The 25,064-nt window shown below is 46.5% G+C and overlaps 2 protein-coding genes across 7 annotated transcripts; one reads left to right on the top strand and one right to left on the bottom strand.

The window, feature by feature from the left end:
• The first annotated feature begins 393 nt into the window (after positions 1–393).
• Positions 394–11,274, top strand: SPG21 (SPG21 abhydrolase domain containing, maspardin). Of its 3 annotated transcripts, XM_051797129.1 has the most exons (10): positions 410–553; positions 2,149–2,206; positions 3,416–3,509; positions 6,800–6,961; positions 7,777–7,857; positions 8,471–8,616; positions 9,128–9,236; positions 9,690–9,797; positions 10,177–10,317; positions 10,618–11,274. In XM_051797129.1, the coding sequence occupies exons 3-10, from the start codon at positions 3,447–3,449 to the stop codon at positions 10,738–10,740; spliced, it is 933 nt and encodes a 310-aa protein (XP_051653089.1). In that variant the 5' UTR covers positions 410–553; positions 2,149–2,206; positions 3,416–3,446; the 3' UTR covers positions 10,741–11,274. The 3 variants fall into 3 exon arrangements, with proteins under 3 accessions (XP_051653088.1, XP_051653089.1, XP_051653087.1); XM_051797128.1 differs by lacking the exon at positions 2,149–2,206 and having other exon boundaries at positions 394–553; XM_051797127.1 differs by lacking the exons at positions 410–553; positions 2,149–2,206 and adding an exon at positions 2,232–2,305.
• Positions 11,275–11,318: 44 nt separating this feature from the next.
• On the bottom strand, positions 11,319–24,449 carry ANKDD1A (ankyrin repeat and death domain containing 1A). 4 transcript variants are annotated; one of them, XM_051797126.1, is made up of 15 exons: positions 24,266–24,314; positions 21,739–21,842; positions 20,971–21,069; positions 20,308–20,406; positions 19,754–19,858; positions 18,830–18,928; positions 18,315–18,413; positions 17,290–17,388; positions 16,870–16,968; positions 16,553–16,651; positions 15,525–15,623; positions 14,630–14,725; positions 13,346–13,547; positions 12,510–12,644; positions 11,319–12,364 (listed from the first exon to the last, which is right to left on the bottom strand). In XM_051797126.1, exons 1-15 carry the CDS (start codon positions 24,297–24,299, stop codon positions 12,159–12,161), a joined length of 1,674 nt encoding a protein of 557 aa, XP_051653086.1. In that variant the 5' UTR covers positions 24,300–24,314; the 3' UTR covers positions 11,319–12,158. The 4 variants fall into 4 exon arrangements, with proteins under 4 accessions (XP_051653086.1, XP_051653083.1, XP_051653084.1 ...); XM_051797123.1 differs by having other exon boundaries at positions 11,319–12,300; positions 12,513–12,644; XM_051797124.1 differs by having other exon boundaries at positions 12,307–12,644; positions 24,266–24,449.
• Between the last annotated feature and the right edge of the window lie 615 nt (positions 24,450–25,064).

The raw sequence follows: 25,064 nt of genomic DNA, 5'->3' as shown, positions 1-25,064 counted from the left end.
CGGAGAGCGCACCTTTAACCGGCAGGTCACTATAGGTCTGTTTCAGCTCACCTGTTTATCACATACCAGTTAAACGGAGCTAATTGACCCCCGCCCGGTCATTAAGAAGAATGACTCAGTATCACCTGTCAGAGAACAGGTTGCCCGTAGAAGCCGTGGCTGCCCCGTCCCTGAGAGCGTCCAAGGCCAGCTCGGAGCAACCTGGGATAGCGTCAGGCGCCCCTGGGGGCGGAATGATTAAGTTTTACAGCCCCTTCCCCCTCACCACTGGAATTACAGGGCGGGCACGTGACTCCCACCCCGGCGGCGATGGCGACGCGAGAGCCCCAGGCCCCGCCTCCGCCCCGCCCACCGGGAGTCACGTGGGGGGCGCGGGCGCAGCACCCGGAAGCGGCGGCCGGCGCGTGCCCCCGGCCGGGCGCGCGGGGCTGGGGGGGGAAATCCCGGTCCTCATCCTGCTCTTCATCTTCATCCTCATCCCTGTCCTGCGCCTCGTCCGGCATCCTTCACCAGGCCCTGCCAGCCCGTGAGCGCCCAGCACCGACCGGGCAAGGTGGGGGTCTGCCGCTGTCGCTGTGGAGACGGGCCTGCTGCCCCTGATTCTCAGGGGGGCTCTGAGGAGCCGGGCGGGCCCTGAGGTGCCGCGGGCACCTCTCTCATTGTTTGGGACGGTGTTACTCCCTGAGGGGCTGTGCCGGGGGCGTCGCGGGGCTCTGCAGGGGCAGGGGGTGTGTTTTAAGCTCTGGAGGGACCCCTGAGGGAGAGTATTGGGCCTCGGCCCGTCAACCCCGCCCTGGGGTTCATTTTCCGGGGGTCTCTCAGGGTTCTGCGGGGGGGAGAAGCCCACGCTGAGGGTGCTGAGTGGGCAGTTGTCTCCTTTCCCCTGCAAAGCTGGGGGGGGGAAGTGTGACTGAGATGGGGATGGAGCAGAGGATGGGAGTGTTGCTGAGGGAGAGGAGAAGGTGCTGCGGCCGTGCCCCAGTTACCCGTAAATCTTTTCTCATTGCCTTTCTAAATCAGTAATGAAAGGAGCATGTCATTGGTGTGGTGAGGTAACTCACAAGGAGAGCATTCCCAACTGCTTGTCATTCCTGTAGGGGAGTTGTTTTTAGGAGATAAGATTTCTTCGGGTTGTTTGGTTTTCCTAAAAATGAAAATTGGGTCTTCAGAGCCTGGTCGGTTCTTTGTGGTCTGAGTTACCTTTAGTGGCCGAGTTTGTGGTTCAGCTTTTCTGCAGCTGGAAAGCATGTGTTGCTGTTGACATGAGTGTTTGTGTGTGCAAATTTAATGCTGCATTTCTGTGGCAAAGGAAAAAAAAACCAAACAACATTTCAATAACAGGATATCAGCAAAAACTTCTTTAATCAAAGACAAACTATTTCCTCTTTCCTGAAAAGAGGGGCAGCCCTTAGGAGTGGGGGGCACAGATGCATCTTTATAAGGAACCTGGGGAAAATCAGCCCAAGTGTTATAGGCCAATGGTTCACTTCTACAAGTGATAGCAGGTGAGCTGCGAAGCTCAAAATTTAGATTTCAGGTGGACTCTAAACTCACTATGGCATGAGACGAGGTGCAGGTGCAGGACAAAGTTCACCTGCATTGGAGCCTTTCCTTACCCAGTGTAATGACACAGCTTTGTGCTTCCAACCCACAAGAATCACCTTAATGGTGCTGAAGGACTGAGGGGGCAGAAGCAGGGAGGTGATCACAACGGGGAGAGATTTGCCAACCCTTTCTGGCAGGCAGAATTATCAGTAGAAAGTCTCCCTCTCCGGCGCCTCCGTGTCCAGGCAGTCCCTGGCGGTGACTTTTGCTTCTTGGCCCTGTCAATATAACACTCCCAAGATAATGTGTGTTTTAAGGCATTTCCTGTAATTTATGTCTGCCACAACTTTGTCACGCTGTTGTTTGCTAAACAGCTTTTAGAAAGCCACTGGTGTGTGGTTATGGAGAGGAATTAGTCTGAACCGCTGCTTCCTTTCTCCAGTGATCCGCTGTCCCCCAGTCCAGTAATGCGTCCTTGCACCTGCTCCACTTTGGAAATAGGTATTTCTCACTTTTGCTGTACTTTTACCTGCTGCCAGACTGTGATAGAGAGCAAAATAATTGGAGCAAGCACCAAAATGAAACTACAAATTCGCCACACAGGTGAACTCCCCACCTGAAACCCTTGGACATGAGAGGTGTAGCTCGTGCTCTGTGGAAGGTGTGTGTTGTCTTGCAATTCAGAAGGTACTTCCCCTTTTAAAATTCATGTTTTCTGCACCTGGAACGTGGCAAATGAAGACTGAAAGATGAGGAAATTGTAACTAACTGTTAATCCAGCTGTAACCCTGTAAGCTGGTTAAGCTGCCCACCGGCAGCTCTCCTGCAGGGAGAAATGAATTGCAGTGACTCATAGAACACAACAAGGTCTTATTTTATGAAGAATTAAGAAACAAAACCTATTGATTTAGGCTTGGCAACTGTTAAGTAACAAGAGCAAAAGTTTCTTTGTTTTGTTATGCTCAGTGCTGTGTGTGAATGCATGAAAATAATTTCCTGAGGCAGTTGGCTTTCAGGGTGAAGCTATTGAGTCTCCAAGCTTCAAAATGTTTGATGCTATTTGTTGTATAAATGGAAGCTAATGGTCTCTTTTAAGCTGCTTTAAAAAAAAGAGTTAAATCTTGGAGTTACCTCAGTGTTTATTACTAATTAATGGAGTATTATAAGATGCTCATTATGTGTGCTTGGACATTCTGACTGGGGAGTGAATTAGTAGCATTCCTGTGTGGCCCCAACTCTGAATCAGTTTGTTCCAAATGTATTAATTGTTGCGTTTCAAAGGTCTCTTCATTGGTAACTCCTGACAAGAGTCTGCTTCTGTGTGGATAGAATTGAAATTTCAGGAACCTTCTGTAAATTAAGCCTCGGATCAGATGATGTTCCTGATGTGCTCTGGGACTCCTCTGGGTCAGTTATACTCAGATGGAAGGACGTGATCTGAATACTGAGACATGAAATAATGTCTGTGGTGTGAGCTGCTGAGTGAATTGGATGAATATTTATTAGCTATAAATCTGGAGTGCTTTATCAATTTAAAACAAATCAAAAACCTGCTTTAAGGCCTTAAGCCACTTACAGCCTGCAACACAATTGAGTTTCTCTGCAGCTGTCCCAGGGGGATGCTGTTACAAAAGCGTCATCATTTTACAGTTAGGGTGGTGCAGTAAGGCAGTCAGGTGACTGCCTCTTGGGGGAATAATTACATGGTTTGTGATGAAAACTGAGCAAAAGTAAACTTGGTGTGAGTCAGAGGTAGTGCCATCAACTGATAAGAGCAAATCCCCCTGCAATGCTTTATATCCACAGCACAGCTTTCAAGTGCTGCCCACGGGAAAGCTGCTGTATTGATTTCTCACTTTCTCTTTTGCAGGCTGACCCAGACTGAGGTTTTTCTAAACATCATGGGAGAGATTAAAGTCTCTCCTGACTACAACTGGTTCAGAAGTACAGTTCCTCTTAAAAAGGTATGTACAGCTGGAATTGTCTTATGGGTGAAGTCTCCTTGTTTTGTAGTGGGGGGAAGCCAAACTGTGTGGTTAATGCAGGGCAGCTGTGGCTATGCTACTGACCTGCTTTATCTCCTGAACTGTTGCCCCACGTGTCATGTGAGTGCATGAAAGCACACCCGTAATTTTCATGTATTTCTTAAAGGTCACTTCTGCAATGTTGGGGAGCAGAGACTCTCCCAGCTGTGACCCACAGCAGCAGTACCTACTGTCCTGACCCCAACCATGCCTGAGGAGGAGACTCCAAGGAAATAGTGTGTGCTGGGGATCACATGTGGCCTCTCAGAGCTGCCTGTGTGCACTGCACCGAGGCAGGGCACTGACCCTGTGCTGCCAGAGCCACCTCCACCGTCCCTACACGTCATCCTCAGGCCAAAGCAGCATCTAAAGGCAACTTCTCAGCAGTTGGACTTCACACAGGGTTACTGAGAAGGGGAAGATCCTTAACCATGGTGGAAAACCCCAAATGGTTTCTTCTGCTTTGTGTCCTTTAGATGTCTTTTACTTAATCACACTGTCCAACAACTTTCTCCTCTCTCTTGGATTTCTCCACTTCCTTTCACTGAACCCCAGGGCAGTGTTGGAGGTGTGCAGTCCCCAGGGCAGTGTTGGAGGTGTGCAGTCCCCAGGGCAGTGTTGGAGGTGTGCAGTCCCCAGGGCAGTGTTGGAGGTGTGCAGTGCTCCAGCTCCCGCTCTGTACATGCTGAGGACAGAGAAGGCACAGGGTGCAGCACTAGGACGTGGCTCCTGACCGGGTCAAGCTCTCACGTGTGCCTTTTGCAGGTCAGGCTTGCTGAGGCTGTGGTTACAGCCTGACCTGCAGCAGCAGCCCAGGCTCCTGCCAGACTGAAGGACAGTGCTGCCTTTCCCCCCAGCCTGCTTCTGCAAGCACAGTCTCTGATGGGGCCGTACATGCTGAGCAGAGTCAGTGGCCTGCTTAGCTTGGGGTGTGTTATAGTTTGGTTTTGGGCTAAGCCGACTTCCAGTCGGTTTGGTTCCCTAATCTGGATGGCAGTGTTGGCTGCAAGAACACCTCTAAGGCTGTAGGATTTTCATTCACTTTGCCAGTTTGTGTGTTCTGCAATAAGAAAGATCTGTTGCTGTTGACTACACGTGCTCTGTTTGTCCCTGGCTGTCCAGCTGTTTCTGGGCAGTACCGGACCTGCTGGGTCTGTTTGTGTCACGCTGTTGCCTTCAGGCAGTACCTCACCAGGTCAGCAAAGCCAGGAGAAAGTGTTTCAGTGGAAAGAGGTGTGAGTGCTCTGAGGCTCTGTTTTATGGGATGCAATATAGTGAGCTGGAGGTTGTGGTTACAACGGTGCTGCTGCCATGGGGATGTTGTGACACTGCAGCTCACTGCCAGCAGCCACTGCCTCCAGCTGCTGCGAGTGCTCAGGGTTTCATAACTGGGGACATGTGTAAACTGAAGCTGATGGTGCCCTGGTGACCTTCAGACCAGGGAGTGCCTCACCCTCATGAGTGATTCCGTCTGCTCAAAATCGAGAGATGCCACAGTGGTGAATGTGGGGTGTGAAGAAGATAGAAATAAACAAACCAGTCCTGGTTACTGGAGAGAGAAGAAAAAAAAAAAGCCCAATTTGAAGATGTAATTAATATCTGAAGCTCTTTGGGAATACATTTGCATGCATTATTCCCCCCAGAAGTGCAGGAAGGAATGACCAGCCTTGGTGACTGCTGTCAGATCAACCTAAGGAAGCAGAGCCACAGCAGTTTGTTGGAGAACGGGCTGAGATGTTTCTCCTGACAGGCTCAGGAAATGCACAGCTCCATCACCCTTCCTGCCCTGGCCACATATAGGAAGTACAGCTCAGAAAATAACATTTCTTGACTGAATCTCTGGCTTTGGCTGTGAATCTCCATTTACATACACTGCTCCCTGTCTTAGATAAGTCATTCTTAAAAGTCTTCAGCAAGGGACACCCTGGCCTTGCAAAACTCAAGGGAGCCACCCTGAACAGGTCCAATGTTACTGATGGGAGGACAGCTGAGAATGGCAAGGCCTGGAGCCCAGGAGTTGTGTTCAAAGGGTAGTTTTGGGGGGAGTTGGAAGAGCTTTTATAGAAAGTTTATGTTTGAATGGTTTCAATGATCTGGAAGCTCTGGTATGCAGTCTTCCTTTTTTTATAAAGACTTTAGAAAACAACAGTATCATGTGATTCCTCATATGCCCCCAGAGCCTGAAATACTGGCTTTATTAGGAGCAGATTTGTTAGTCAAGCAAATCTGATTTGTGTTACACTGTTCTCTGATTGCTGAGAAGCTTAACTGCTGGGTTGGAAATGTAAATTGTGCTTGTATATAACTGTTCAAAAAGCTGTAAAATCTTGATGCAGAGGAGATGAATTCCCACTGTGTGACATGGGCTTTCCCCAGAGGTTTGTGCTTGTTATCTGGTACAAGCCACATGCTTCTGCTGGGTTGTGAAGTTGAAAGGAAATGTTAATAAACAAAACAGTTTGCTGGTAGAACAGGCCCTGTCAAAACAAGTCAGGCTTTAGCACTGCTAGAAAAAAAGACCCAATTCTTGTACTTTTGAAGATATTGATGAATATGAGGAGCTGCTTATTAATGGTAGCACCTCATGTGAGAATAATCTGCCTCAACCAACCGTGTGTCCTGGGCACTCCAGATGCTCCTGAGATGATGCCAGATGATGGAAGTGTTTTTCCTCCCAGCTCAGCTTTGCAGTGCTGTCCTGGGAGCTGCGTGTGTCTCTGTTTCTGGCAGGCAGCTCTAAGCATTTCAGATCAATAACTTGTGTTAGCTGCTTAATTCAGCAGGTCTGCATGGATCCAGACCTGTAACATCTTCTGTCCATGGATGCAAATGTTGATGATTGTTTAAAAGGCTGTCCCTGGGGCAGTGCTGGCTCTTCCAGCCTCCAGCTGCTGCTCTTGGTACCCTGAACTGACCTCCTGGGTCTCTCCTGAGCATGGAAGTTCCTTCCCTGAGGTGCAGTTCCTTGTCCAGCTTATCTCAGGGTGCACAAAGCATTTGGTCTGATGGTGCATGGCTGCAATTCTGCTCCAGCTATGCCCACACAATGATTGTCATTCCAGTTAGAAAACAACCTTAGAGAAGAAAGTTATTGTGAGGAAGAATAAAAGATGGTTGTGAGTATGATAACATTTACTAGATGATGGAAATTTCTAGAAGTAATCCTGGAAGCTGGCTGAAGAACCTCACTTGTCTTGTGTTTCTTGTCCCTCCTGTGCCTCTCCTTCCAGATAATAGTAGATGATGATGACAGTAAAGTCTGGTCACTGTATGATGCAGGACCGAGGAGCATTCGCTGCCCACTCATATTTCTCCCTCCTGTAAGTGGAACTGCAGATGTGTTTTTCCAGCAAATTTTGGCACTGACTGGATGGGGCTACAGAGTTATTGCTGTGAGTATCCTCAGTCCTGTGTCCGAGTTGGTGTGCTCGTGCTTGTTGCTCTAATTAGAAGTTGGATAATGAACTTCTTAGTTTTGACTAAGGGAATCCACCAAAAACTTGCTGCTAAGTTGCACTCTGGAGTAGGTAGCGTGTAGATCCAGGCTGGAATCTGCTGTGTGTTCACAGCAGCATTTAACCAAAACCTTGTGCATGCACACAATTAATTTCTCGACCTATTTTTCCCCTTGTGTGTCCTGGACACAAGTCATTTTTGCCTCCAGCTGGATCTTTAGTAGTGCTGAGGCAAACACAGGAGTTAGTTCAAGGTTTCTGTGTTTTCCTTTTGGATGGTGGATAATGTGGTTCTTAGCCCATATAATACCTGCAAATGCTATGTCACTCCTTCAAACCCAGCCTGCTCTTCTGTGGCTTCCCAGCTCCTGAGCTGAACTGAAATGGTTGATTTGTACAATATTAAACAGCCTGGTTTTAGGAGTCCTGCTCTGTCTCTTGCAGCAGTTAATGATTTCTGTAGCTGTTACGTACTACAAAACTATTGAAGAACAGTTACAGCCTCCCTTCCCACTGACTACAGGATGAGGCAATGCTGCACTTTCCCCAGCAAACTTGCTCTGCAGCACTTTGTGTGTTTTTGTGTAAGTGAGGGGGAGGTGTTTGCACCCTTGGACTGTGGGGACCTTGCTGAGGAGCCTCACCCTGCAGGAGAGGCAGGTTGATGTCCCTAAACCTTTAATGTGAGAACCGGTATGACTTTGAAGCAGATTGATCTGAGACCAGCTTTTCCTAACTTTGTATAATTTTAGTTGCAGTATCCAGTGTACTGGGATCACCTCGAGTTCTGTGATGGATTCAGGAAACTGTTAGACCACCTTCAGCTGGATAAAGTGAGTGCCTGGAGATGGGGAAGTGCATGTATCCTTGCAGTAAAAACCTGATGTTTGAAAGGGTCTTGTTTGAGAGCCAGGGTATAAAATAGGACACAAAAATGCAGGCTATAAATAAAGAGGCTGTGTTGCAATTTCACATTTGAAACTAGTTTATTTTTGAAGGTGAATGCCCTTGGAAATTGTAACACTTGGCCTAAATTCAACTGCTACTCTATGCTTATTAAAATGTATGGGTTGACTTCAGTTTTTCATGAGATCCCATGGAAGTTATCATTCCTAACTCACATAGTACAGAACACCACAGTCAAGTACCTTGGGTTGGAATAGTTATGGAGAACAAAGTGAAATGTTTGGGGTTTTTCTTAAGCTTGATGAACACAAAGAAGTTTGCACTGTGATTCTGTGTGGAACATTTCCTTCTGTCAGTATTTATCACATTTATGTCACTCATAAAACCAGAAGATGAATGGAATAGTGATTGTTTCAAAAAATGGGTTATGGGGACAGGGTAAACTTGAAAGACCTATTTTTGTCATCAAGCACTGTGGCTCAGAGGTTACATTTCACAAGTGTAACGTCATCTGTTTTTTGGGTTTTTTCCTTGTATTAGGTTCACCTTTTTGGAGCTTCTTTGGGAGGCTTTCTGGCTCAAAAATTTGCTGAATACACACACAAATCTCCCAGAGTTCAGTCTCTGATCTTGTGTAATGCCTTTAGTGACACTTCTATCTTCAATCAGACATGGACAGCAAACAGGTAAGGAAGACTGGGACAAGCAAGCAGACTTATGGCATTAATTTTTTGCAATGAAATGTCCCACTGATTGGGTTGGACTTGTGTCTGATCTCATTCAACTGGGTAAGGGAGGTGTGGGATGGAATGCTTATGACTTTTAAAGCTATACCACAAGGGGAGTGGAAATTTTCACAACTGAGAGTGTGGAATTAGACAAGTTGTTCTGTGATCCTCTGTGGATGTGTGGTCAGATTTAAAAACTCTGCCTGTTTTCTAACAAAAGTTCAGGGCAAGAAAAGTGTTCTTCAGTGTGTTTAAAATACCCTTTTGCCATGTAAGATTAAAAGCCTCCCAGAACATTTCAAGCACCAAGCTGCCATGTTTTCCATCTCTCTGCTCTTTAAGCTTTTTCAGGATTTCATTTGAAGTTAAGGCACAAAGTCTGTGCAAGGAAAGGGAGCGTTTACAACAAAACATCTCAGTGCTGGAGTCCTTGGTGATTGAAGATTGTTACATCTTGTTTCTGTTCTAGCTTTTGGCTGATGCCTGCTTTTATGCTGAAAAAAATTGTCCTTGGCAACTTTGCATCTGGTCCTCTAGATCCTGAGATGGCAGATGGGATTGATTTCATGGTGGACAGGGTAGGTATCCGTGTGCTCCAATGGCTGTGGTGTCACTGTAGATTTACTGAGCCAGGAGGGTGTAGGGATTTCTGTGCTTTCTTCGTTCCCTGGCCCAGGAGGGAGGAGTGAGGAATGGATCTTTAGCAGGTGCTGCCTGTCACAGCCCCAGCAGTTTAACTGGTGTGGTGACTTTACCTTAGTTGTGTTTATTTATGTAGATCAAAAGAGAGGAAGTTAAGGAACTAAGATGAAAGAGGAGAAAGTACTGGGATACATCTGTAGGCCATTCCCTGGGGGCAGGAGCAACTAATGGAACATGCTCTAAGTGTTTGTCTCATGCAGACTAATACTGAGTTGGAATTATAACCTTCATCCATTTAAAACTATCTTCTCTTTGACTTTATTGTTCACATTACATTAACTTTCTGCAGTGAAATATGTTATTAAATCAGTGTTTCTCTCTCCTGCAAGCTGGAGAGCCTGGGGCAGAGCGAGCTTGCCTCAAGACTCACCCTCAACTGCCAGAACTCCTATGTAGAACCTCACAAAATCCGAGACATCCCTGTAACCATTATGGATGTAAGTTCACGTCAACTAAATTTTTTTCTTAAGCACTGTTTTCTCCCCTTGGCAGATGGGCTTGATATTCCGTTAGCAAGTTAGTAAGCACTTGCAGCATGTAACTTTGTGTTTAGGGAAGCCTTGTGCTGACTGGGCAACACTGTGACTCTTCTCTGCTACACTGAGTTGGATATTGGGTGCAGTAACTCTGCCATATGTTCCAGTACTCCAGCCTTGGCTTTCTATAGCTGTCAGTGCCCAACAAGTTTGCTTGTTTTCATTTCATTACACTGTTCCACAAAGAAGCTGAGAGGCACTTCTAGGAGCAACACAGAGCCAGTCTGATGTAACAACAACATCTGAGATTCAGAGCTGACTGCTGGGACTTGTTCTGTAGGTGTTCGACCAAAGCGCGCTTTCGACGGAAGCGAAAGAAGAAATGTATAAACTTTACCCCAATGCCAGGAGAGCTCACCTCAAAACAGGAGGCAACTTCCCCTATCTCTGCAGGAGTGCTGAGGTCAACCTGTATATTCAGGTGAGTCTCTGAATTCAAACTCAATCTAAAAATGTGTTTAGCCACAAGAGCAGCAGGAAACTCCTGCTCTGTGCTTGTTTTGTTTCCTGACTTCCCTGAGCTCTGTGTGCTTGGAGATCTCTGATACCAAAGGGCAGGGTTGGAGCAGCCACATTCATGGAGGAGCAGCTTTTGGGGGTTTTCTGTTGTACTCCTGAGCCATGGTTTCATCCTCACAAAAATTACTTGGAAGGAATGTTTCTCCTCTATCAAAACAGTGTCCTTCTACAGCTGTTCCCGTGTTATTCCCGTGTCCCACAGATCCACTTGCTGCAGTTCCACGGTACCCGGTACGCAGCCATCGATCCCTCCATGGTCAGTGCAGAGGAGCTGGAAGTCCAGAAGATCAGTCTTCACACCAGCAACGAGCAAGAAGAGCAGTAGGCTTGGGAGTGCCAGTGAAGCAGAGGCATCACTTTGGTGGTCTTCCTGTGTACAATCAACTGTTCCCACTCTGCCTTTTCCCTTGTGTTAGCCGATTATCACTGTGTGATTCCTACAGGATCAGCAATCAGTGAACTACCCACGGACAGAAACCTCCAGCAGTGTAATAGGATAGATCTCTTTAATTTTTAGTCTTTGGATTCAAGGAAGCATCTTTGAAGACTACACTTTTAAACAATAAAGACATTTTTTCTACCAAAGTCTTCACTGTCATGTTCTTAAGCAGAACAGTATATTTCTTTTTATATTTTTCACTTGGCTGTATATATTACCACATGCAGATTGTGTCCTTATAAGCTGACATATATTTTTGTTGAATGTTTGATTTAAAAAATGTTTAAGTGACCATGTTGCCATCACTTATTTGCTTCATATGTTGTGTTGTAAGTTAGTTTGTTTCTATTTGAAATAAAGCATTTGAATTTTTAACTTTCTTGCTGCTTAAAAATGGTTTTCAATAAAACTTCACTTTCAGCAAGTGTCTCTTGTTTTGACTCCAAGAGAACAGCAGTGGAGTTCAATACAGTCCTGGTTTGCCTCTACAGACACCTCTGGAAATGAAGAAAACCAGCACTTTCTGCTTGAATTCCCCAAGGTTGCACTAAGTAAGAATGTTGTACTGTTTTTTAAATAAAGATGACAAGATATAACTTGCAAATTTGAGGGTACGATCTAGATTTATTGAAATACAGACATTATTTTCCCCTTGCAATGCTGTAAAAAAGAAACATGAAGTATTAGATGATGAATTGGTATGTAAGGAAACTATATGTCCTTGCCAGAGGTTGTGTAGTTAACTGATCTCTTGAAAAGATACAGTTTGAAAAGGTAAGAGGGGTCATTAGTCACCTATTTGATTTATAAACAGTACACCTCTGTTAATGTAAACTTATAAACACTATATATGTTAATGTTGTTCTCAGAAACTTTTTGTGAAGAGTCAAAGCATTAAAGATCACAACCCCTAAGGTTCCAAAAGGACAAAATGGTATCTTTGATTTTGCTTCTTAAATTCCCACCATAAGAGGGAAGTGACAGACACCCCCCAATACGGTAAGTAAAGAACACTCCTTAAAACAAAGGCTTTTTACCCTCATTAACTTAAAAAACTGACAAAAATTTCTGTACAAACGTGCTGTAAATAAGTTACAGTAAAACAGTGTAATATTTCCTGATACAGTGTGACAAGTGAGGCTTGCTCACTGAACTCCCTTTACAGTACCCAGACCATAGGAAATTGCTGATAAAAATCTCCCTTCTGTGTAAAGAGGCATTTTTGACCACAAGCATTTGTTTTACCCTTGTCATTCCAGAGCCAGAAGGGTGCAGCAGTGCCAGCTGTTTCTGACAAGAAGCCCTTAAGTTGCAGCTGCCTTTGAGCAGCAGCAGAGAAGTGTTTCTCCTGTAGCTCTGAGACCAGCAGAGGCTGCTCGCGGTGTTACATCGCTGTGCACTTCCGTGGAGAGGTGGAGTCTGCGTTGGCTTTTTTCCGGATACTTTCTGAAAGAGAGAATGTTCTGCTGCACGGAAGTATGGAGCCATGGCAGGAAGAGGAAAGAAATGACATGTAATGGAAGCAAGGGGGAAGGGCAGGTGCTTTCAGCTTGTGTGAATTGGCTTCACTGAAGTTTTCCTCTGTGTGTGTTGTGTAACCCCAGAGTTCAGATAAATTGATTTAAATAATGCTGAGTGAAGGAAGACAAAAGTATTACCTGCTAAATCTCTTCTTCCAATCCCCACAAGGCCTTCGTACAGCCCCTTGATTGGATTTTCTCCTGCAGTATTCACGCCATGGAGCCAGATCAGCAACATCCTGTGGCCGTGTTCCCTGTAGCTTTTAGTGCCTGGCAAGATCAGACCAGAAATGGAATCCCACCCTTGGAGTGCATGGCCCTGACTAGAGCAGATTTCTGAACTGGTGGGTCTGGACACCCCTTCCTTTGGATTTTACTAGGAGGCTCCAAAGTATAGTTTAATTTCCTGGTTGTGGTCTGATTGCTGGATTCATGTGAAACTTAATGGAGTGGCCCTGCATGAGCTTGGACTTGTTGGCCAACCTTTCATGGCAATACAGAATTTCTGCCTTCAGAGCACAGCTTGGCCCCTTGCTCACGTTATCCAAACTACAGAGTCCTGACAGGAGCCAAACCAGACCCTCAGACCCTGCTTCTGTTAATGTATCTCTTAAACTCTAAATGGAACTTCACTGCCTTCTTGGTTCATATTCTTCAAAGAAAAAAAATAAAACTAGCAAGTTTCTCCTGTCCTATAGAACAAGAATTGTAGCATGAACCCACCAGCCTGGTAAGTGCCTCATAAGGAATGAGCTATGAACCACTAATCCCCCTGCTTGTGTGCTTTACTCCTAGACAAATTCCAGTGTGTAGGTAAGTCCACAGTCATTAAAAGCAGAATTTTTAACCTAATCTTTAGGTTGTTTCAAATAAACCAACAGGTTTCCTTCCTGCTTTGCTCTTACTGCAGCTGAATCTCCGAGAAGCACAGTTCAAGTGAAGGAAGGAAAATACCTGGGAAATTTTTATACCTGTCCATTGTTGCTCAATGGCCCTAACGTGAGCATCTGTGAATTTCCAATAATGTGCCAGCTTCTTCCATTCCCCAGGTTTGAGGTACTTAGTGGCTAATCTCCACATGACTGAGCGAATGTGCTGTGTTTCCAGCCTGTGATCTTGCTTAAAGGTCAAGTGCTTTGCCACCCATGAGTCGGAGTCGCTGTTCAGGTTGTCCTGCAAAGCCAGAACAGGGGTTTCAGTCAGGGTGCTGCAAGGGTGCCTGTCATTCTGCAGCCTCCCACACCCTCAGCTCTGCAGGTCGCTGCAAGTTCATTCTGGCACAGCACTTTTTTTTTTACTCTCTTTATTCCTGTTTTGCTCTGTACTAACCAGGCACTTTAACAAAAAACATTAAAAGCCGCTTTGCTGGAAAAACCCATGGATTGTGATTTCCATTTCTATACTGCTTTTTATCTGGCCTTGGTGCAGGATCATTTAATTAAATCTCCTGCTTCCCTGCAACACAGGCTTGTGCTCACAGCCTTTACATGCCCTGCTGCAAAGAGGCTGGATGACATTCCCTAGGGCTGCATGGGAAGCCCATGAAGGGCCTGATCTACACAGCATTACTCCTGAAGCTGTGCCTGAGCCACAGGTGTGTGCCCTCCTTTCCTTCCTTTTCTTCTCCCTCTAGAGTCCTGGTATGGGAAAATGCCCAAAATCTTAAGACACAAGGGATGTGGCATTTGGCTGTACTTTCCACATGCTCTGCTCAGCTTGGTTTGGGCACAGGCCTGGGGAAAGCAGGGTTTCAGGTGGCAGACTGGGGCTGAGCAGCTGCAGTTTGAGAGGAAAGCTGGTTGTATGACTCCAACAAGAACTGATCACTGCTCTCAGGAGGAGTTCTCTTCCACTGCTGAAAAACTCACCATGTCCCATTTGGTGACATTAGGCCAAGCATTTTCCTGCTCAGTCCTTCAGTTTTTCCTCGAAAAAGGAACAAATGCTATCCAACCCCCTTCTACAGGGCTTTGGGAACAGCTGTCAAAGAACCTTTGAAAACTTCTATTCCTGGCAGCACAGCCTGGGATTTCTAACAACAGGGGCCTTTTTAAATAAGGAAAGCCTTAAGTTGATGCTGTTGGCACCATGAAGACTTCTGTTTTTGTTAAGTAAGGGGATGAAAGTCGAGGTCAGGCTGCCACAGGATGCCCTGTATTTCTTTTCCTTTGACAGCTGGTATGTGGAGTCTCAATGGAGTAGATGAAGCTCCACCTGCCCTGGAAAGGGCAGGGGATGGTGTGTGAGCTGCTCACCTTTTCCCATTTGTAAAACCTATCAGCTTTGATAATCATGTCCACCAGGTTGATGTGATTGCCTCGGGCAGCGACATCCAGAGACGTTTTCCCCTGCTGAAATTAGAAGGGGAAAATGAGCTGGAAAAGACCTTTCACCTTAGGAGGTACAAGCTCTCTGTTACAGCAGCAGGACTACTGAGTAATGCACCCAGCCAGGACCTATTCTCCACCTATAAGCAGCAGATGTGAGCAGAAACCAAATTTCACACAGAGAAGTGTGAATGTGTTCCCTGACTGAGTGTTACTGTAGTTCCACAGAGTGCTGGTGGGTGGCAAGTTCAGCCAGGTGGCTTCAGGTCTGCATGTGCTCTAACCCACTGAAGATGGCAAACACTGCTTTGCTCTCTGCCCAAGCCTCTTCAGCATTTTCTGGGCACATACCACACTTTCAAGCCACACCACACTTTCAGGCCACATGCAATTTACCTGATGCTTCTAGAATTCTGTTGATATTTAATTAGAGGGCAAAAGCCCTGGAAACAATGCCAGATCTAGATCAGATACTTTATCCTATTAAAATATGTGTGCTCTGATTCTTAGGGTATTATTGCTTATCATTATTTGAGATCTTTGATATTAATGTGTGCAATAGCACAAGTAGAAGCAGAAGAAACGAGATCAACTGTGAGAAAGAAAAGGTTGCTCATTGTGTGAACTGTTGTCTACCTGCCTTTCTCTCCTGGAAAACACAACAAAATAACCTATTCAGCAGTGTTTTAAGGCCTTATCCCTGGAAATATCCTGATTTTAATATTACTAGCCTTCCTTGGAAATTATGAAAGACAGTGGCAAAGACTATCTATATTTTTCCTCCATACTCCCACAGGACCTATTCAACCCATGGAGACTTTACCTTGTCTGTCAGCTTCAGGTTAACTCCTGCAATGAGAATCATCTCGGCGATGTCCTGCCTGCCGTGCTCTGCAGCGATGTGGAGTGAGGTCTGCTGCCTCTGCACAGGGAGGGAGAAAGGACTACATTTCAGAGAAGGACAAGTGTGAAGCTGGAAGGACAAGGCAGAACATTACCAGGAGGAAATGCTGTAAGAATGCTGTCAGCTCTGCCCTCCTTTCCCCTCTACCCCTTTTCAAGCTGCGGGTTAAACACCCTCCTACCTCCAACTAGAGTTGGTTTCCTCTGGCTGAGCAGAACTGGTCTGTCCCTGTCCCAGGACCAGCATTAAGAAGCCTCCCTGATCTAATCCTCTAGGCTTCAGTCTAGATAAGGAACATCTTCAGCTCCATAAGGCTCTCTAGGGTCACTTAGAGGATTATATTATTTCCTATTATTTAAACAATTTCTTTGGGCAGGTAGTTTGGCCATGGCAGGGAAGGACCTGTGCCAGTTCTTTGTTCCTGGGACACAGGGCTGGGTTAATGTCCCCCCTTGGGATTGTTTAATGGAAACAAGTAAAATCAAACACAAAATGTGGCAATTTCATGGTGTCGTCAGGAGGGAACATTGCTACAAGAATGAACATTAACTGAAACAAGCTCTACACAAAGCCCTTCATTCAGAAAATTACAACTTGGTGAGACAACCAGCTATCTGCAGGCTTGCCTCCCTTTCTCAGCCCTCCAAATGTTTTGCAGAATATCTTCCAGTTTCTCCCACTTGCTTCCAACAAGGAGGAGAGAGCTGACTGCAGTGCTGCTGTGCACAGGTCCCAGGGATGTGGCACAGCCCATGTGTTGAATGCCATCAAGCAATTATCTCACTGCAACACTCAGAATCATTTCACTGGTTTCACATTTCCTAAGTTGCGCTTCCGGGTTTTCCACATTTTAAAGCACTTCTCTTTAACCCTGTCCCCAAGGTAATCAAATCCCCCCAGAAACTGGTTGACATTTCAAAGACAAAGAACAGGAGCTGCAGTCTTACATTATCTGGAATGTCAAGGTCACAGCCTGCCTCGATGAAGAGCTTCACCATGGCTGGGAAGTTCTGCAGGACCGCGATGTGTGTTGCTGATGCATTTTGCTGTTGAAAGAAGACCCTGTGCTTAGGAAGAGCTCAGCTCATGGCACTGAAAGGACCATGCTGTGCCCAGCATGTCTTATTCTATCACAGCTGCCACTCAGCACTGGGGGCTGACTGGGGATATTGCAGCACTGGTCCTTGCAGAGTTGCTTGGTGCTCTCGAGCAGCTCCACAGACTTCGCCTATTTTAAGTGGTAAGAGCGTTGAGAAGGACTTACATGATTAACAGCATCAGTGTGGATTCCTGCATCCATGAGGATCCTGGCTATCTCCTCATAGCCATGCAGAGCTGCGTAATGAAGGCAGTTCATCTTCTTCTGAGAGGCACCTCAGAAGAGAGGGGTGTTAGTCAGGGCTTCTTCTCAGAGGCTGCAATTGGTACAGACTGCCCACAGAAAGCTCTCTGCTTCCCTCCTGCAAGAGCCCCATGGCCCCACACTGACAAATTCATGGATTGTCTCCACAGCCAAACCAGTCCCAGGGAGCTTCACCTGCCCATTTGTACAAAACCATGTCTACCTTCCTCTGGTCTCCCTGCGCTGTTCCTTAATGCTGGGCTTCACAAGGCCCAACCTGGGAAGCCAGGCATAAATCCACAAAGTAGTGCTTGGAAATGGAATGACCTCCATGGAGCTAACCTGGGTCTGGGCATTGACATCAGCTCCTGCTTCCACGAGCAGCTTCACAGAGTCCCTGTGACCCCCCTCAGCAGCCAAGTGCAGAGCTGTAAGGCCTTCCTGGACAAGGCAGAAAAGGACATAGGTAGCATTTCTGTAGGCAAGGCCAAGACAGAGCAGCAGAATGAGCAAGACTCTATCCCATCTGAATCCATGACATGGTAAGGTACCAATTCTGAGGGTCAGGGATCTGGAACTGGAAACCCATGACCCTCAACCAGATTCTCTCTTCTGAGGGTTGTAGCTCATTTCTTTACAAGAAAATAGAAACAAGCAGAATTCTTAAGTGATTTAATCTGGTTTTATTACTGCTCTTTGAACAACGGGCAGCTCATCTGGGGGGAGACAAATGCTACCGGTTACCACAGAAGGTGGCTTCCCCTTTGTTTCAGATCTTAATTACAATCAAATACACTTTTCAAAGACAGTAATGAAACAAGACTAAAAAAAAAAAATGCTGATAAACTTAATTGAGAGTGTGCCCTGGAATAAATAACAGTGATACTAAGCCAATATTTGCCATCTAAATCATTAGCTGTGTTCCAGCCATGTAATTTTCCAGAGCAGACCTGTCAAAAGGGAGATCTCAAACAGAAGGTCCATATGTTCAGTGACTAAGTCAATACTATAAAGCATGGTGCAGTTTAGTTTAAAACACATTCAAAAACCATTTAGGCACTTGAATGTCCAAGGGTCAGGGAGAAAAAGGGAGATTAAATGGAGTGATAAGGCAGGTCAGCACATACAGCAGGAAGAGAAGGCAACACTTTAGAGCTGGAAATCGGTCCAAGACGGATGTTGCCTTTCACTGATACTCTTCAAGTGGCACCTGGATTTACCCACACAGGCTTCAGATAAAATCAGCTATTTTCTTGACCTCTCCTGTCAATACTGACTATTCAGCCTGGTGACTGTGGCAAGAATGTATTTCTAGGGAGGAAAAGGGCGAAACTGATGTGGTTACTATTTCATTTAAATGTACTTACTGAGTTTTTTTCATCAAGGTCCACTCCAACACCTATAATCTTCTGCAGCACAGAGAGGTGTCCATTTTTAGCAGCTAAATGCAATGCTGTATTTGCTTCCTGAAAGTAAACATTACTTCGTAAATATATGTATCACAGGACTGTGTGTTCATACACCACAACCTTGCACAGAGTATATGCAGTGTATCTGAGAAGGAGGTTGTAACCAGTAGCACAAGACTGAAGCAATCTTCTAATAGTTGCAGCAGGGAGGGAAGAAGCCCAGCTACCTTAAACTGGAGCATGGTACACCAGGCTTGCTGCATGTCCTGTTTGAAAAGCCCTGGAGAGAAAGCCAACATGGACTGAGGTGCAAATGGCTTGAAGGTGGATAGGGGAGAAAAGCTCTGACATACCACAACCATAGTTAAAACTGTGGAAACTCGCCTTCATGAGCCTTTTGGTATCCTGTTCCCTGATTTTCATATCCATATCATTGGACCTCACTTCCCTTGTGTGTCATTTTATGCCCATACCTTGTCTTTGGCACTGCAAGAACAACCCAGTCGAATGAGGAACTCCACCACCTCTAGTCTCCCATACTCTGCAGCCAGGTGAAATGCTGTCCTGTCCATCTGGGAAAGGAAACAAGGAAACACAGTCCAAAGAGGCTCAGGAAGCAAAAGATCAGATCATCTGCTGCAAGAAATACAATGATGCCTTGGGTAATAACCCATTCCACAAAGGGCAGAAGTGCTGCAGTTATCTTTTATTCTGCTGCTTTTATTCTGCATTATATTTGGGATGACCCTAATAAAACTAGGTGAACAGAACTACCCACTGGGGCAAACAAGCATATTGGTCTCACCAAACACTGGAAGAGGTCTAGAGGTCTTTTCAGTGGTTATTTCCTATAAGTGGAGCATAATAAATAATTTATTAAAAACAACTAAGGATTAAAAAATTGACTTCATATGTAAGCCCCCAGTTATAGGGTGAGCGAGGACCCCTTTTGGGGAAAGGCAAATATCTTGTTGCTTCATTTAACTCCCAAGCATCAGAGTGGGGATCACTCTTGAAAACATGAAGGCCATGGAGCAGAAAAGAATGTGCACTAGCTCCTGTATGTTCTTATGCCATCTCCAGGAACAGATCAGCCAGTGCTGGAACATGCTGAATGAGGTTCACCCTTGGTTATTACTTACCTACAACACACTCAGGAGCATCATCAGCAAGAGAGTATGACACTGAAATTCCTGAATTTATTCTGCAAAAGTCCTGGCTGCTAGAAGTTTGACCAGAGCCAGAATCACCATGATCCCTAAGCCCACTCTGCAGGAAGACTTCTGGGAATAGCATCTGACTCCAAGTCTCTTCCCAAGACCAACAGCAACATCCCTGCTAAACTCAGCAGAGCAATATCAGACCTCAAGAAACAAAGCAGTGATGAGCTGTCCTACCTTGTCTGTCTCATCCACACACACATCCTCCAGGACCTCCATGATGAACTCTATGACCTGGACGTGTCCTCTCTGAGCAGCACAGTGGAGTAAGTTCCTGCCATTCTGGAGAGGAGATAAAGGACAAGTTCAACTCTGTGAGACAATCTCTTTTGACAACCTGATCCTTTTAGCAGACCCATTCCACGCCTCCCTGCACCTCTAGGGCTACACTTCCTTCTGCTGCAGACAGCAAGTTATGACTGGAGTATTAATGCTGCTTTTCCCAACCAAGGTCTGTCTTAGAATACACAGACTGCTGACCCACTAAACCCATTTCCCACTTCTGTAACACTTTCCACATCAGCACTGCACAAACATGAGCTGAGGATGCTGTGTGCATCTCTGTAGCTACAATTATTGGATTACAGCTGTTTTAGGAATAAGCCAGAGTGCAGATGGCATTCCCCAGAGTAGGTGCTGTCACACAGGACTACCTAACCACAGGTAAGTCTCTCTCCATCCCTCAGCACCATCTAGAGCCGTATGATGGACCCACACAGGGAGACTCTCACCCTGTTGACACGGTTAGTCTTGGCCCCAGCATTGATGAGGATCTGCAGGACACGGAGGTGGCCAAACCAGGCAGATAGGAGAAGAGCATTCATTCCAAACTGGGCAGAAGAGATACTCACAGTTAAACTGCAGCCACCACCATCCCCACCGTGGAGGAAAGCTGTACCTTTAGCTTCATGCAGTTTCCCAAATCTATTTGTTTCTCACTGTTGTTTTTTCTAGCCTCACTTTGTCCAGTTATTACTATTCCTGCCACAGATATTCACAGCAGCTCACACCTGCCTCCAGACTGCTGCTTCCTAGTTAATGGTGTGTTTTTGCCTGGTTGTTATGGGGGAGAGAGAATTTGCTGACTGTCCCTGTCGTCCCACAAGCCCCAATAATATGACCAGAAGAAGCCAAGCATCCCCATGCTCTACAGAAAACCTCACAGATTCCACCAGCCTACTCCCAGTCACTGTGCATGCAAGGAAAAGGCCAAAAGACACCTCTGAAAACAAGTCTCGCTCCAGCCCCTTGCTCAGCAGGTGCCATGTGCCACTCTGTGCCACCCACCCAGGGCTAAGGTGAAGTCTGTCACTGCTGGCCCAGCACCCAGTCCCTGGCACTCCCCCAACACTGAACACATTTGCAGGACATGCAAGGGAGAGTCGCCTCTGTACACTGTCTTCGTCATCCACGGGGACATCGTGACCCAGGAGCAGCCGCACAGCATCCACATTCCCTGCTCCCGCGGCCCAGTGCAGGGCACTCCGGTCTGTCTGGAAGGGAAGGATAGAGAAGGAAGGCTCATGTATGCAGAGTGTGTGTGTGTATCCACCAGCCTTCCTGAAGCCCAAAATCTCCTTGGCCAACCATGGAGCCAGAATTTCTCACACCGTGCAGGGTCTTCTTTGGACACAACCCTCTGTCTCTCTCCTCTCCTGTCGGGCAGGTGTTAGTCACCTTCTGCTGAGGAACTGCAGGTCTGGGCTATAACAACAGCACAGGAGTGAAGAACATTGCTGCCCATCAAGGGACAGACTGAAACAGTAGGGATGTGTGTAATCCCATATTTCCATGAAGATATTGGTCAACAAGGAGAGAACTGCACTGGGGACTGAGTTTGTCCCACAGCCTTGGCATGCAGAGATAGCAAAATCAAAGCCTTTCATACTGTCTGTATCTGGCACAGAGGTTACAAGAGGAACCATAAATGATCACCCTCCCTCAGCACCTGCAGCTTTCCAGTGTGGTCAGGATGATAGTGGGGGTCTCAGTGTGTTGAGGAACTGCTTGGTTGCCACAGGCTCTATTTAGCACAGGGTGGTGTATTTTAAAGCTTTGACCAATTAAGCAGCTAATGAGAAGAGCAGCGTTAAGGAGCTGCAGTTCTGAAACATGCCCTCAGCACTTCCTGCAGCTTAGAGGTGGAAAAACCCAGGACTTACATTGTTTTTGGCTTTGATGTCAACCCCTCTCCTGATGAGCTCCTCCATCCTGGCCGTGTCATTCCGCTTGGCTGCGTCATGGAACTCCTTCTCTGACTGAAGCACTGCAGTAGAGCAGAAGAGTGAGCATTAAAACAGGGCTGGCAAGGAGCACAGGGCAGCATGCCCCAACAAACCTCCTCTTCATCTCACTGGCCCCTGTGGCTTCAGGGAAGGGTGACTGTGGAAAGATTCTTCCAGCAAGAATCCCAGTCCTGCAGATGTTGGCATGTTTGCTGGATTTGTCCTCTCCCACTGTCTCTCCTTCCATGAGTATCCCTGTGCCACATCAGTGCTCTTCCAATCCTACTCACTTCTCTTCTAATTCAGTCTCTTTCTCTTCATGGATTTGCTCTAGCTACAAAATCTCTTGGTCTATGAGGTCCATGTTCTCTGGGCCATGTCCTCTGGGCACCTCTAAGGCCCAGAGCCTGTGTAAAGGCTCTGACACATCACCCTTTCCTCCATCCTTCCACCTACATCCCACCACTCGACAAGGAGGCCTTTGCACATGGTCCTGCCGTCCCCCTCCAGGCAACCTGAACCATCCAAGCAGCACAGAACTGCCAGCCTGGCCTGTGATTAGTGTTGCATCTCTTAATAAACCGTGGCAGTTCTGCATATAATTTACCACGACTGGCAGTATTTGTCCTGCACAGTTAGGCACAATTTAAGAGTGTTTACTCTCCATGCTGGGCCTTGCCCCAGCAATCTTCTCCTTGATCGAACAAACCTTCCTGCCAAGAAACAAGAGTAAAGCTGTGACTCTGGGGCTGCCACAGCCCCACAGGGAGGCTCTGAAAGTTTTTGGCACGGCTGGTGTCAGTCTTTTTTGGACTCGGTCTCTGCCCTACTGCTTTTGGGAAATTCTTTCAAGAAGTGCTTGACTCAGATCCTCAGCCTATAATATTCCACTGGAGAGCTGGCCCAGAGGCTTTGCTTTCTCCTATGCTGCTGCAGAGCTCAGGCTGCAGTTTGAGCATCTCAATGCTACTTCAGGGGCTCAATGCAACTTCAGTTGGTTTCAACTTATCAACTAGACACTAACCACATGCCAAACAAGAGGTGTCAAAACATATTGTTCCCATTCCACCACACTGAGGAGATAAATAGGAGATTTGCTGCCTAAATAGCACTACCCCATTTTTCTGTTCAGAGGACACAGAAGAAAGGCAACCCTACTGTGGACTCTTAGAGCAACAGAGGTATAATCTCATCCTCCAATTTCGATTCCCCTTACCTTCAAACAAAAAAACTTTAGCTCAAGAAAAGCACAAATAATACAACAGGATCATTCAATAGTGTGTTCATCCACTTAACACCAGACACAATCATCTGAGAGTGTACATTCCACAGTGTTGAACCTGCTGCTACAATTGAACCTGCTGTCCAGGATTTGGACACTGATTTCTGCAGAAGCAGGATTTCCTGTACTGTATATTAAGACTCTGTTATCATGTCGTCAAGGATGTTAACAGGATTGCATTTCCACACTACATGGACCCTTGATTTGAGAGGAAATATCAGGAGAACTTATGAAAAACACGTGGAGTTTTTGTTAATTATCAACACCAAGGGCGACATACACACACACCTCCTTGTAAATGCTACTCTTTCAGTGGAGTAAATTCTATGTTTCAGCTAAGAAAATGCTGCTGCCTCTGCTCTCCAAGTGACAGAAATGTGTTGTTACATTTTATGGTCACACAAAGCATCATTGCCAAGAGATGCCAAAGCACCCTTTGCCTTATTTATTCTCTCTTCTACCTGTAAAGATGCAGTAACAAACCCGGCATCACCAAGCCACAATTTATCTATTTTCAGCAACACATGGAAAAACCATTTGGTGGTCTGAGTTTTCTGTTTAGGATCCACACGACTCTGCTAGCTCTGTAAATGTAAATGCACTCCTCATCATGGCATAAACCCATCCAAGAGAAGCATTTTGGTGGATATTTAGCAGTTTTACTTCTCTTTCAAGCTCAGATTCCAGAGTGTTTTGTAATTTGTGTTACTGAATATGAATTCAGTTATCCCAAAAAGCGTGGAACACATTTTAAATTATTTACCCTCAGTCCAATGCACCAACTCGTGGGCAATTTATTATGCAAGAGATGTAAAAAAGCAGCAAAGGAGATGAAAGACATGTAAAGAAATGTGATAAAACCATCCACAGGGCTCTAGCTGGAGCTGCAGGACACAAAGACAACCCAGGATGGGGACCAGGGGATAAAGGGGGCCAAAACCCCCAAGTGGGGGGTACTGGAGTTATATGCAGCATCTCATGGGTACAGGATGCTTTGAGGCAAAACAACTCTTAATTCACGCGTAGGTTTATACACCTGCTTTGTTTCTGAACGCATTTTCATGCATCTGGTTATTCCTTGGAGCATCGCCGCTCTGTCCCTGACTCCCCCCGGCGCCCGCCCGGCCCCGCTACACGAATCCCCCGCCACGGCCCGGCGCCCCCCGCCTCGGCCCCACTCACGGGTGTCGCCCTCCGACGCCAAGTCGTCACCCATGTCGCGACACAGCGGCCCCGCCGCGGCCGCCTCAGGGCGGGCTGACAGGCGCGTCCCCGCCTCCTCACGGGCCGCCCCGCCGCCGCAGAGCGCCTCTGTAGCTTCTCTTTAAAGCAAAATATCATAAAACAAGCTCTGCTCCCGACAAACGCGGTTTTCTCGGGCCGTTTTGGCGTGATTGGAGGGGGTACGTGGAGCTGCCGCCATTCCGGCCGGGTGCCGCCCCTCACCTCAGCGCGGCTCTGCTGAGCGCTGCTGCTTGGAGGTGGTGGGTGGTTTAATTTAAAATTAATCTAACTCTCTTTCCGAAGCAATTTAGGAGGAGAGGGATTTCTGTTCTGTGAGAAATAGGGGGTGAGTTGTTGCTTTTTTTCCCCTGAAAGCAGGGGTCAGAATTTGGTGTTCTCAGGGAATGAGGTGCTCTCATTACCACAGGTCCGACAGCGAGTGCAGGAGGGGGCAAAAGGGCTTTTCCCTCAGAGTTTTAGTGAATTCTCCATTTTCAGCATCTGTGAGTGGTTTTGTATTTTATTTCTTCTCCATTTTGGTAGTATGATGAGGAAGGAACCAGGTTGAGCTGAGGCTGGGGGGAGAATCAGACCTGTTTCTGTGGGTCCCCCAGACTAATCCCCCCTGGAATACTGCATGTGGCTCTGGAGCTCCCCAGCATAAGAAGGATGTGGGACTGATGGAGTGAAGTCAGAGGAGGCCACAGAGATGTTCCAAGGTCTGGAGCACCTCTGCTATGGAGACAGGCTGAGAGAG

This window comes from Manacus candei, unplaced genomic scaffold (assembly GCF_025592945.1).
Source record: "Manacus candei isolate 608988 ecotype Guabito, Panama unplaced genomic scaffold, ASM2559294v1 h1tg000046l, whole genome shotgun sequence".
NCBI lineage: Eukaryota > Metazoa > Chordata > Aves > Passeriformes > Pipridae > Manacus > Manacus candei.
This window is presented reverse-complemented; position numbering and strand designations above follow the sequence as displayed.